A 13,873-nucleotide genomic window follows, 5' to 3' on the forward strand; every position below is an offset into this window, starting at 1 on the left:
GGATCAATTCTCATTCTTCTACATGAGAACCGCCAGTTGTGCCAGCACCATTTGTTGAAAATGCTGTCTTTTTCCATTGGATGATTCCTGATTTCTTTCCTAGGGTTTCTATCTCCAGAGTTGTCACATTTTGGGTTTTCTTTATTGCTTCTATTTCCCTTTTTAGGTCTTGGATGATTTTGTTCAAGTTCATCACTGTTTGTTTCTCTTCTCCTGTCTTTCTTTAAGGACTTCTACCTCTTTAGAAGTATTCTCCTGTTTTTCTTTAAGGACTTGTACCTCTTTAGCAGTGTTCTCCTGCACTTTTCAAAGCGAGTTTTTAATGCCCTTCTTAAAGTCCTCTACCAGCATCATTAGGTGTGCCTTTCAATCTGATTCCTGCTTTTTGGGTATGTTGTGGGTATCTAGGACTGATTGAGTTGGGAGTGGTAGGTTCTGATGATGGCGATTGGTCTTGGTTTTTATTAGTAAGGTTCCTACGTTTGCCTTTTGCCATCTGGTAATCTCTGGCGTTAGTTGTTATAGTTGTCTCTGGTTGGAGCTTGTTCCTCCTGTGATTCTGTTAGCCTCTGTCAGCAGTCCTGGCAGTCCAGATCTCTCCTGAGTCTCAGTGGTCAGAGTACTCTCTGCAGGCAAGCTCTCCTCTAGCAGGGAATGTGCACAGAGGCCTGGCATTCAGATCTGCCTTCTGGCTGAAGATGTAGGCCCAAAACAGGGCCTGTCCCAGAAGATGTGTTGCCTCTGCAGTTTACACACTCACCTGCACAGACTAGACACTGAGGGACCCTGGACACAATATGACTCTCTCACCTGCTCTGGCTAACAGAGCCCTCACAGGTGGCCACCTTTCCTCTGGTGAGGAAGGTGCCCAAATGTCTGGAGCCTGAAGCAGGGTCTGTCTCAGAAGCTAGGTTGCTTCTGCCTGTCCCAAAGCTGTGCAGCTTCTGTGGTCCACTCTCTCACCAGTGCAGACTGGAGCCTAGGCGAACCGGAGCAAAGATGGCTCCCTTACTAGCTCAGGCAGTGAGAGCCCTTCTGGGCAGACACTTCTCCTCTGGTGGGGAAGGTGCCTGTATGTCTGGAGCCAGAAACAGGATCTTTCCCAGAAGCTATGTCGCTTCTGCAGGCTGCCCTCTCCCTGGCAACGCACCAGAGCAAAGATGGCTCTCTTACCAGCTCAGGCAATGAGAACCCTTCTGGCCCACCTGGTCCAGTCTATTATAAGGCTTTCCACTGAGTTCTAAAATTTGATTTATTGAGTTTATCAATTTTGCAATTTCACTGTGATGCTGTCACTATTTCTAATCTCTTTAGTGGACATGTCTTTTGTGACCAGTTTTCTTTGTGGATGTGGTGCTGTTCAGGTTCCAGCAGATGGCTCTCTGTACAGGCAGCACAAGATGGAATGTGCAGGCAGCACAAGATGGACTCTCCCTCCTTCCACCCTGTCATTTCTTCCTCTCCCGTTCTCTTCCTCTCCTCCATTTTCTTTGCTTTTTTAGTAAGCTCTGGGTAGTTTTCACTACCAACTTGACACAGCCTAGAATCATCTGGGAAGAGTGTTAGTGAAGGGCGGACTAGGTAAGGATGGCCTATGGATGTGTCAGTGGGTGTCTGTCTTACATAGATTGATGTGGGAAGACTTGGTCCACTGTGGGTGGCAGCATTCTCTGGACTGTGTGAATAGAGGAAGCAAGCTGAGTAGCTCGGAGAACAAGGAAGCAAAAATTCACACTCTCTCTTTGCTCTTGACTGTAGATGTGATGTGACTAGCTGCTTGAATTCCTGCTCTGACAAATTTTTAAATACTAGGGAGTTTATTAACACAACAGTAAGTAGATTAAGTGTAAATGTGTGCATGTGTGTGTGTGAGAGAAAAATTTTAGGTGTATTTACATCTATCTATCTATCTATCTATCTATCTATCATCTATCTATCTATCTATCTATCTATCTATCTATCTATCTATCTATCTATCTGTGTGTATACAAACATGCATGAAAATGTGCATATATGCACACACATGTACATACATGCACACACATGTACCAAGAAACATGAATGGCAGTTACAAGACAACTTTCAGGAGTCAGTTTGATTCCCTTCACTGTGTGGGGTGTGTATCGAACTCAGGGCTTCAGGGTTGGTGACAAACACTTTCCTCTGATGAGCCATCTCTCCAGTGCCAGGCATCTTTACAATGGCTGTGTATGTGATTTAGTGGCTTCTAAGTTATATTGCTTATTGGTTTTATTTACGTATAATTAATTTCGTTTGGCACTAGGCAGCTAGCATGAGCCCTCACATATACTAGGCCATCTCTCCACTAAGCTCCCATCCCGTTTCGAAGATTTACAGATGACGCAGGACTAAAGCTTAAGCTCACTTTAAAACTTGAGAAAAAAAAGTCATGCGGTCTGCTTTCCTCACTTCTCAGAAATGACTCCCCTTTGTACATGAAATCATATGGTGGTTTCTCAAGCTGTAGTGTTTATATCAGGGATGAGTGAGGGGTGTAGATGAGTCAAAGTGTGAACTTTCTGCCCCTAAGTCAGCACAGCTCTGTTGATAGTTCCAGTGCCCTCTTGGAGATGGTGCCAGGAAACCATCGCCATAGGCTTTTTTTTTTTTTTTTTTTTTTAAACTAAAACTGCTGATGATTTTATTTTCACATTTCACAGTATAAGTGAAAAACTGCACTTTTTTGGTTCACTTCTCCTTCCAAAAGTATTCTGCTTATTAGGAAGGGACGTTTCCTTGTCATGCATCTAGTAAACTCTCAGGCTCAGCACCAAGATCTCCTGGTGAAACAAAAGAAATACAATACAAAAAAGAGTCCTTCTGCTCTTATCTGTTTGGCTGAGTCATGACAGGCCATGTGGGCACCAACATAGGACAGGTGGGAGGTCTCATCATTGGAGACCCGGGCATCATGGATATGTGGCCTCCCATGGGAGGTCTCATCCCATAAGTTGGTCCCACAGGCATCATCCCAGGAGGAGGAGGGCCCATCATTGGCACCATGGTATGCCTCCCATGTGGGATACAGGCTTCATGCCAGGCCAAGGAGGACCTAGAAGACTTGGGGGAGGTGGGATCATGGCCCCTGCAGGTGAAGGAGCAGAGAATGGGCCTAGGGGTATCTTTCTTTGTTGGAATGCAGCCATTGTTTTATCAGTCAGGCTCTGGGTCTACTCTTTCATCCATTTCTGGTAACAGTCTTTCACATTCTCTTTGTATTTCTGCAGTGTGTCTTCTTCATAGATGAAGAATCGTAGGTAAGATACATATCACAGTAGTCACAAAACGTAGGCATGTTGCTCCACAGGCTGTTGGCTACCCCAGTCCCCACTGTCAGGAACTGATGTTTGGCGTATTAGACCTGTTGAGGTTTCTTGACCTTCAGAGAGTAGGAATGGCAGCCTGGAGTTTGGGTGGGGTTTCTTTCCTTTCCCATGTCTCTTTTCCCTAGTTTTCCATCCCTGCCTCAGCTGATCTGAAAATTCTTGGTTATTTAAGTCCCAAGAGTAAACTGGGGAGAGTCTGTGTATGTACATGTCACATGTGTTGCATGTGTGTACACATGTTGCTGTGTGTACACATATTTCCTTTGTGCATATGTGCCATCTATCATATCTATGGAACAAATAATTCTTTCCCTCTCTTTGTTTTTATTTTGGGGATATGCAGGGGCTCCAGGAGTGGCTTTTGTCTCATTTGCACACATGGAATCAGTTTTAAATGAACGCTTCTTTGAAGATGGCCAGTCCTTCCAGAAGCTGAGGATGAATTCCCGTGTTGTTGTGGGCACTGTGACTGGAGAGAAGAAGGAGGACTTCTCTAAGCCTATTATCTATACCCTCCAGCACATCCAGGTTTGTGCGGTGTCTTCTGAGACCTCTGATTGTCTATGGAGGGGTCTTGGTACCCAAGATGCTCTAACCTGCTTAAGATTGTTTTGTTTCTAAATGATCACAGATTTGGGTGCAAAAAGTGCATTCCCATTTTTCTTTTACTAGAGAGGTGCTGTGTGCCCTTTTCTAAGTTTCCTCAGTAGTGACACACTACAACCTATAATGCAACAAGCATGCATTAGTGCTAGTGTGTATGTGGTCGTGAAAGATCAATGTTAGGTGTCTTTATTGCTCTCATTTTATTTTTTTAAAGATTTATTTTTTTATTCTTTTTAAGATTTATTTTTATTATTCATAATTATGTGCATGTTTGCCTGTGGGTATGTGCATGCAAGTGCATGTGCCATGGAGTCCAGAAGCAGCAGATTTGATGTAGCTGGAGTTGCAAGTGGTTGTGAGCCACCTAATAAGGACACTGGGAACCAAACTCAGTTTTTCCAGAAGAGTAGCAAATGCTACTAACCACTGAGAAATCTACCTTGCCTCATTTGTTTTTAAGACCAGATCCTTCACAGAACCAAGAGCTTGTTGATTCAGCCAGGCTGTCTGGTCAGCAAGTCATATCAACTCTTATCTCTCTGCCTTCCAAGGCCAGGATTTAAATGTGTGTGTGTGTGCTAGGCATTTGAATAGCTCCCTATACACATACAGCAAGGACTTTTGTCTGCTGAGCTATCTTCCTGGTTCTGAAAGAAGTTTTCTTGAAGCAATAACAGTAGTCCAACACTGGATCAAGCACCACTACAGACAGAAATACAGTCAGTTTTTCCATCTCCTGAGTTTCTAGTCCCAGATGGATCTCAAGTCTGGTCACATTGAATCCACTCCAGTGTGAAGTTCTCAGGAGACTGGGGCCTCTGATCTTTCAGCCAAAGCAGATGTCTGAGAGGCCTATCTGTGTCTCCTGGAGCACTGATGTGGAGGATGGGAGATGGACACCCTCGGGCTGTGAGATTGTGGAAGCATCGGAGACGCACACCGTCTGCAGCTGTAACCGGATGGCAAACTTGGCCATTATCATGGCTTCTGGGGAGCTTACGGTGAGTATTGGTAGCTCATTCATGTTTCCCTGAGTATCTTGCCTAAAACCTAGTCGAAGTGAGTCTCTCCATGGTCTTGAGTATTGCGGAAGGTAACCATAGAGGGAGAGGAATGTGTGCCACACCTCCACGAGTAAGGAACTCATCATGTGATTAGAAAGCTATGACACTGAAGTACAAAATCAGACATAATAACCCTGTATTATTCAGGCTTTCTAAGAGGAACAGGACCAAAAGAATGAACACTTGTTAGAGGGATTTTATTAGATTGACTTGCATAATATGATGTATACATTCCAACAACGGCTGCCTTCACATTAGAGTGGCTGAGAACCCAGTAAATGATCAATATAAAGCATTAGATATTTCAGTAGCCTCACTCTGGCACTAACAGTCTGGAGGACTTCTGGAGCACCATGGATTGTCTGTTCACACTGGAAACCTGAAGAATCCGGATTCTGGTATCAGCCAAGGAGAGCTGCAGCAGCTGCAATATCAGAATAGATGAACTTGCCAGCAAGATGTGAAGGCAATGAGGCAAAAAAGCAAAGCTTTTGCCTTAGACCATTTTTGTCTAGGCTGGGTCTTCCCACTTCAAATAACCTGATCAATAATATTTCTCAAGGGTGTGCCCAATAGCTGATCTCTTAGTAGACTTCTGGTTTAACCAAGTTGACCACCAAAATGAACGGTCACAGACTATAATCAAACACACCCAATATAGTTCACAGGTCTCATTTAATGAGCAGTTACTAACAGGGAGTTTAATGATCTAGGACTTTTTGCTTGAAGCTAATTGTTTATTGGTCAATTTCAAATTTCATGGGACAGAAGATTGATGCTCGGTGTCATGTCCCATCACGTAGTTAGTGACTAGTGGAGGTAGGACCTGAACTTGGAGACAGCCTGGCCCCAAAGTTTTCTTTCTACCAAACTATAGACATCAACCAGAAATTGAACTGTAGGAATTCCTAGATGCCAGTGAAGGTTGGTAATACACTGACATCACTCAGGACTTATCCCTACCTTCAAAGGATGCTCTGCACTACATTATTGGAGTGAACATCTATAAATTGTAACTCCCGGAATCCCTTGCCATTAGGTTAAAGGTGTAGTGTAGGGTTTTCATATTCACAAAAGGTTACGTGAAGTGAGCGCAGATGAGTGCATTGACTTAATAAAGGAAATGTTCCTCAGTTGGTGTGGAAACTGTCCTTGGCTGATGTATTAGGAACATTGGCACTTCCATACTATGGAGGTACCAAGCATCTTATAGAAGAATGTGTAGTTTAGGACTTACAGTAGGACAACAGGGAGAATGTTCCCCTTTAGGTTCTGTGTGGGTCACTTTTTTTTTTTTTTTTGGGTAAGCCACTTTACCCCTTTGAGTGGAACCCAACTCTCTCATGTCAAAGCAGCAAGTATAAAAAGCTAACAGACAGTTAACACCACAGGACACAGTTTTAAGTATGTGTATGCATTTACTATAATCCTACATAAATGACCATATAAAGCATCCATGGGCTGGGGATATGGCTGACTCTGTAAAGTGCTTGCCATGTGTCACAAGAGTCTGAGTTTGTTCTCTAGCACCCATGTAAAATAGCTATGGGTAGTGACAAAGACTTGAAGTCTCCCCAGTTGAGGAGGTAGAGACAAGTGGATCCAGGAACTCACTGGTGAGATCCGGGCCAAAGAGAGACCCTTTGGTTACTATTCCTTATTGTGGCACCTGAAGTTGTCCTCTGTCCTTCACATTCATGTGTACACAAATGCACCTGCACACACATAAGCACACACATACAGATATACACAATCTTATTTAACTGATTAGCAAACAAGCATTTATGTCTCAGCACAATTCCCATGACTGGGAGCTGACAAAATTGTGGGCAGTTTTTTTTTTTTTAAACAGTCTGTGACAGTGTTGTGTAGAGAACCCTGTGATGCACTGGCTGGCATTGTCTTTAACACAGAGTAGACACCATGAATTTTAAAACTATTCATCAGTAAACAGTATAGGGAAAAGACAGTTACTTTCAAACTAAATTGAAATGTGTCGGATACCAGCAACTTTGTTAGTGCTCAGCCCAAGAGGCAGAAACCACTTCAGATGTTTGGAGAAATGAGGGATTTGATACAGACAAGTGTGCACTCACAAAATCTTTAGAAAGAGATGGAGGAGCTTCAGGGTCATCCTCCTCTCACAGTTCAAAAGGCCCAGAATTGCTGGTGTCATTTGTGTTCTATTCTTAGGCAAGGGGAAGTTTGGTCTCAGCTTATCTGACATACAGATGACTGGTAGGTTCCTTTTTTTTCTGCCTTCCCAGATATATCTATATCTATATCTACATCTACATCTACATCTATATCTACATCTACATCTACATCTACATCTACATCTATATCTATATCTATATCTATATCTATCCCATGAAGAGTCTATACTACATACTCTATGACAAGGGGTTCTGGGAAGAGTAGTTTGTAGATGTCCTCTTTAGTATGGAGGTTCAAGAAAACACTGGGCGTTGTGTGTGAGTACTCAGAGGTGCAGTCAGGCTGCTCAGAGTATCATGGATAACATTCAGATCATTCTGAGGCCAGGGGATAGACGTCCTGAGATTTTCAGGAGGTTTGGTTAAGGTGTTGGTTTTTTTTTTTCCTGGTGCTGAGGGGGGATTCTAGTTCTCTGGTGAAACCAACAATTGTTCTCCTTCCCGGTAGATGGAATTCTCCTTGTTTATCATCAGCCATGTGGGTACAGTCATCTCCCTGGTATGTCTCGCCTTGGCCATAGCCACCTTCGTGCTGTGTCGTGCTGTTCAGAACCACAATACCTACATGCATCTGCATCTTTGTGTGTGTCTCTTCTTGGCCAAGATTCTCTTCCTCACCGGTATAGACAAGACTGACAACCAGGTTTGTGATCCTTGGGCTGTGCCCCTATCCAGCAGCACCATCTGCCCATGTTCTTTTTGCTCATCACTATCTAGTTCCCTCTCCCAGGGCTTTTTCATAGCGCCCCCTGACATTGTCGCAGTTTTCTATGTATTGCTGTAATAATCAACATGACTAAAAGCAACTTGGGCAAGAGAAGGATTCTTTTAGCCTACACTTTCATATCACAGTCCACCAAGGCAAGAACTAAAGTAGGGACCACGTTGGAATGCTACTTGCTGGCTTTTTTCTCTTGACCTACTCAGCCTGCTTCTTTATACAGTGTAGGACTACCAACCCAGGGATGGTGTTGCTCATGATGAGCTGGGCCCTCCCATCTCAATGCTCCACACTCTTACCTACAGGTTAATCTTATCAAGGCAATTCCGTATTCAAGGTTCTTTCTCCGCAGTTGACTTTAGTTTGTGTCAGGTTGACAAGAAACTAACCAGCAAGGCCAAGTTCTCACTGAATTAATCTACTGTGATAGGAATCAGTCTAAAATCAGCTCCTATAGCATTTTATGAAATTTTTAGTCCCTTCCATTGTTCTGTTTTCTCATTATTTTTGGTTGTGTGTGTGTGTGTGTGTGTGCATCCGTTTGAACACAAGTGTGTGGTGTGCATATGGAGGCCCAATGTAAAGACTTATCCTCAATCACTCTTCCACATTTCTCACTGAGGCAAGGTCTCTCAGTCAAACCAGGGCTGGCCAATATGGTTAGTCTCACTAGCAGGCTTTCTTCCAGGGCTGGAATTGCAGGTGAGCCACTGTGCCCACTTAGCACTTATGTGGGTTCTAGGAATCCATACTTTTGGAGGAATCTAGTCCTCAGTCCTCACACATCTGTTACAAGTGCTTTAGCAATAGAGGCCTCTTACCACCCTGCTTTAAAACATTATATATATAATGCATATACAGTGTGTATGTGTGTGTGTTTGAATGTATGCACACGTGTGTGGATATATGCACATGTCATGGAACGCATACAACACAACCAACAGGAATCAGTTCTCTCCTTTCATGCGATCAAGCTTGGCAGCAAGTTCATTGATCAGCTGCTGAGCTATCTCATTGTTCTGACCTTGTGTTTTTTGAGACAGAATCTCTCATTGGCCTGGAACTCACCAACTAGTCTAGGCGAGCTAGGTAGTGGTCTCCAGGCCGTCTCCATCCCTCCTCTAGACTGTCAGGCCTACAGGTGCACATTTTTTTGGCTAGCTTTTACAAGGATACTGAGGATGGATTATCTTACCTAAGGAGCGTGGACTGGGAAAATACTTTACTGACTGATGACAGACTGAAAAGATTCCACACAAGTCTAGTTGGTGAATGAATGTCAGTGGACTTATGTATAGACCACCTGGTCACTTACAAGAGTATGGGGCGACTCCCACGTAGTTGCATCACTGCAGAGTCACACTGCATTATGGACGATGATCTCTTGGAAGCAGTATCATGGAATTCCCTTTCCCCTTAACTTTCCACTGCTTATGTACCCTAACATTTTCTAGGGTTACTCTCAGCTATGGAAAACCTGGAAGTAGTTCCCTTGGAGTCCCAGGTGGCCATTCTCTCCCTTCCTTGATGAGATCCATTATTGTGACCACAGACCTTTCTCTGTTGAGTTGTCATGGCTACCTGGCCAAGATATAATCTCATCCTAGATGGTGAAGGGATGACTACATTATGCTTAGTGGAAAATAGATTGTATCGTTTAAGGAACCCCAGTAGAGGCCATTCCTCTCTTTCTTTAGTACTTCCACCTTCTGCCTGCATGGGAGATCCTGATATGCAGACTTCTTCCCTGCAGACGGCCTGTGCCATCATTGCGGGTTTCCTACACTATCTCTTCCTTGCCTGCTTCTTCTGGATGCTGGTGGAGGCAGTGATGCTCTTCCTGATGGTGAGAAACCTGAAGGTGGTGAATTATTTCAGCTCTCGCAACATCAAGATGCTGCACCTCTGCGCCTTTGGCTATGGACTCCCAGTCCTGGTGGTCGTGATCTCTGCTTCCGTACAGCCATGGGGCTATGGGATGCATAATCGGTGAGTGCCATTTTCTTCTCTATAAGGACCTTGTTATCAAGCTTCATGAAAACTGTACTAGCTACTTGACTGATGCCATGACAAAATAATAATAATAATAAAATTAAGGGAGGAAGGTTTTGTTTTAAATACATGTTGAAGGTATATGCTGCAGCATGGCAGAGAAGTCAGGGAAGGGACTCATGGGTCTATTTTCATTTTTTTCTACATATAGACAACCAGTTATATCAGCATCATTTATTGAAGATCCTTTCTTTTTCCATTGTATATTTTTGGCTTCTTTGTCAAAGATCAAGTGTCTGTAAGTGTGCTGTTTATTTCTTGGTCTTAAATTCTATTCCATTGGTCAATGTGTCTGTCTCTGTACCAATACTATGGAGTTTTTATCACTATTGCTCTGTAGTAGAGCTTGAGGTCGGGGATGGCGATCTCTCCAGCCGTTCCTTTATTCCTTTATTGTTAAGAATGGTTTTTGCTATCCTAGGTTTTTTATTATTCCAGATGAATTTGCAAATTGCCCTTTCTACCTCAGTGGCTATTTGTTTGCAGTAAATTGCTTTTATTATGTTTAGATATGGGCCTTGAATTCCTGATCTCACCAATACTTTTACCATGAAAGTGTGTTGTATTTTGTCAAACACTTTTTCTGCACCTGAAGATATGACCATGCCATTTTTTCCTTTGAGTTTGTTTAGATAGTGTATTATGTTAATGGATTTTCATTTATATTTAACCAATCTTGCATCCTTTGGATGAAGCCTACGTGATCATGTTGAATGATAGTTTTGATGTGTTCTTGCATTCGGTTTGCAAGAATTTTATTTTATTTTTTTATTGGATATTTTATTTATTTACATTTTAAATGTTATCCCCTTTCCTGATTTCTGCCTCCCCCAGAAGTCCCCTATCCCATTTCCCCCCTACTGCTTCTATGAGGATGTGTCCCCACCCACCCACCCACTTACTCCTGCCTCCCACCCTTGGATTCCTCTATACTGGGGCATTGAGCCTTCTTGGGACCAAGGGCCCCTTCTCCCATTGGTGTTCAACAAGGCCATCCTTTGCTACATATACAACTGGATCCATGGATCCTTCCACGTGTACACCTTGGTTAGTGGTTTAGACCCTGGGTTCTCTGGTTGGTTGGTATTGTTTTTCTTCCTATGAGGATGTAAACCCCTTTAGATCCTTCAGTCGTTTCTCTTAACTCCTCCATTGGGGATCCCATGATCAGTTCAATCATTGGCTGTGAGTATCTGCCTCTGTATATGTCTGGCTCTGGTGCAGCCTCTTAGGAGACAGCTATATCAGGCTCCTGTCAGCATGCACTTCTTGGCATCCACAATAGTGTCTGGTTTTGGTGACTGCATATGGGATGGATCTCAGGTGGGAAAGTCTCTGGATGGCCTTTATTTTAGTCTCTGCTACATACTTTGTCTACATATTTGCTCTTGTGAGTATTTTATTACTCCCTCAAAGAAGGACTGAAACACTCACACGTTGGTCTTCCTTATTCTTGAGCTTCTAATGATCTGTGAATTGTACCTTGGGTATTCCAAGCTTTTGGGCTAATATCCACTTATCAGTGAATGAATACCACGTGTGTTCTTGTGTGATTGGGTTACCTCATTCAGGATATTTTCTAGTTCTATCCATTTGCTTAATAATTTCATGAATTCATTATTTTTAATAGATGCATAGTATTCCATTGTGTAAATGTACCACATTTTCTATATCCATTCCTCTCTTGGGGGACATCTGGGTTCTTTCCAGCTTCTGGCTATTATAAATAAGGCTGCTATGAACATAGTGTAACATGTGTCCTTGTTATATGTTGGAACATCTTTTGGGTATATGCTCAGGAGTGGTATAGTTGGATCCTCAGGTAATACTATGTCCAATTTTCTGAGGAACCACCAGACAGATTTCCAGTGTGATTGTATTAACTTGCAATTCCATGAGCAATGGAGTAGTGTTTCCCTTTCTCCACATCTTCCCCAGCATCTGCTGTTACCTGAGTTTTTGATCTTAGCTATTCTGAATGGTGTGAGGAGGAATTTCAGGGTTGTTTTGATTTGTAATTCCCTGATGACTAAGGATGTTGAATATTTCTTTAGGTGCTTCTCAACCATTCAGATTTCCTCAGTAGAGAACTTTTTTAAGCCTTGTACCCCATTTTTAATAGAGCTATTTGATTGTCTGGAGCCTAACATTTTGGCTTCATTGTATATATTGGCTATTAGCCCTTTGTCAGATGTAGGATTGGTAAAGATCTTTTCCCAATCTGTTGGTTGCTGTTTTATCCTATTGAAAGTGTCCTTTACCTTACAGAAGCTTTGCAGTTTTATGAAGTACCATTTGTCAATTATTAGAGCATAAGACATTGGTGTCCTTTTAAGGAAATATTCCTTTATGTCCATGTGTTCGAGGCTTTTTCCCACTTTCTCTTCTATTAGATTCAGTATATCTAGTTTTATGTGGAGGTCCTTGATCCACTTGGACTTGAGCGTTCCAATGAATTCATGAAATTCTCAGGTAAATGAATTGACCTAGAAGATATCATCTTGATTGTGGTAACCAAATCACAAAAGAACACACATGGCATGCAGTTACTGATACCCAAGATACAATTCATAGACCATATGAAGCTCAAGAAGAAGAAAGACCAAAGTGTGAATGCTTCAATCCTTCTTAGAAGAGGGAACGAAATAATTGCAGGAGCCAATACAAATTGTGGAGCAGAGACTGAATGTAAGGCCATACAGAGACTGCACCACCTGAGGATCCATCCAATATACAGTTGACAAACCCAGACACTATTGTGGATGCCAAGAAGTTCAGACAGGAGTCTGATATAGCTGTCCCCTGAGAGGCTCTGTCAGAGCCTGACAAATACAAAAGTGGCTGCTCCCATTCAACCATTGGACTGAGCCTGGGAACACCAATGGAGGAGTTAGAGAATGTTCTGAAGGAGCTGAAGGGGTTTTCTGCCTCATAGGAGGAACAACAATATCAACCAAACAGACCCCCCCCCCCAGCTCTCAGGCACTAAACCACCAACTAAAGAGTACATATGGCTGGACCATTGGCTACAGTTGCATATGTAGCAGAGGATGGCCTTGTTGGACATCAATGAGAGGAGATGCCCTTGGTCTTATGAAGGCTTGATGCCCAAGTGTAGGGGAATTCCAGGCCAGGAATCAGGAAAGGGTACATAGGTGGGGCACACCCTCATAGAAGCAGGGATAGGAGGTAGAGGGTAGGGTTTTTTTGGAGGGAAAACCAGGAAAGGGGATAACAGTTGAAATGTTAAGATAGAAAATATCTAATAAAAAAACCAATGGATTGATTTACATCCTACATGATGATCATGTTGAATAGTGGTTTTGATGTGTTCTTGGATTTGGTTTGTAAGAATTTTATTGAGTATTTTTACATCAATATTCATAAGCAAGTCTGGTCTGAAGTTTGCTTTTTTGGTTGGGTCTTTGTGTAGTTTAGGTATCAGAGTAATTGTGGCTTCATAGAATTAATTAAGTAGTGTTTCTTCTGTTTCTATTTTATGAAACAGTTTGAGAAATATTGGTGTTAGGTCTTTTTCCAAGATTTGGTAGAATTCTGCACTAAATCCATCTGCCCTGGGCTTTTTTTGTGGATGGAAGGTTTTTATTGACTTACTCTATTTCCTTATGGGATATGGGCTGGTTTAGATAGTTTAACTGCTCTTGATTTAACTTTGGTAAGTGGTATCTGTCTAGAAAAATCATCCATTTCATCTGGATTTTCCAGTTTGTAGTAGGATTTGATGACTTTTCGCATTTCCTCCAATTCTGTTCTGGCTCCTTTTTATTTATTTATTTATTTATTTTTCAATTTTTATTAGGTATTTACTTCATTTACATTTCAAATGCTATCCCCAAAGTCCCCTAT

General features: G+C 42.4%; 1 protein-coding gene and 1 pseudogene across 3 annotated transcripts in view; one reads left to right on the top strand and one right to left on the bottom strand.

The window, feature by feature from the left end:
- Positions 1–13,873, top strand: part of Adgre1 (adhesion G protein-coupled receptor E1) — a 95,786-nt gene that overhangs the window by 58,864 nt on the left and 23,049 nt on the right. For 2 of the 3 annotated variants that reach the window (XM_021217760.1, XM_029531291.1), the window contains 4 exons: positions 3,691–3,875; positions 4,784–4,954; positions 7,682–7,876; positions 9,708–9,943. In XM_021217760.1, coding sequence (XP_021073419.1) covers positions 3,691–3,875; positions 4,784–4,954; positions 7,682–7,876; positions 9,708–9,943 — 787 coding nt within the window. The remainder of the gene's footprint in view (positions 1–3,690; positions 3,876–4,783; positions 4,955–7,681; positions 7,877–9,707; positions 9,944–13,873) is intronic. The other variant, XM_029531290.1, reaches the window with a different exon arrangement.
- On the bottom strand, positions 2,848–3,316 carry LOC110335562 (annotated as a pseudogene).

This window comes from Mus pahari, chromosome 18 (genome assembly GCF_900095145.1).
Source record: "Mus pahari chromosome 18, PAHARI_EIJ_v1.1, whole genome shotgun sequence".
NCBI lineage: Eukaryota > Metazoa > Chordata > Mammalia > Rodentia > Muridae > Mus > Mus pahari.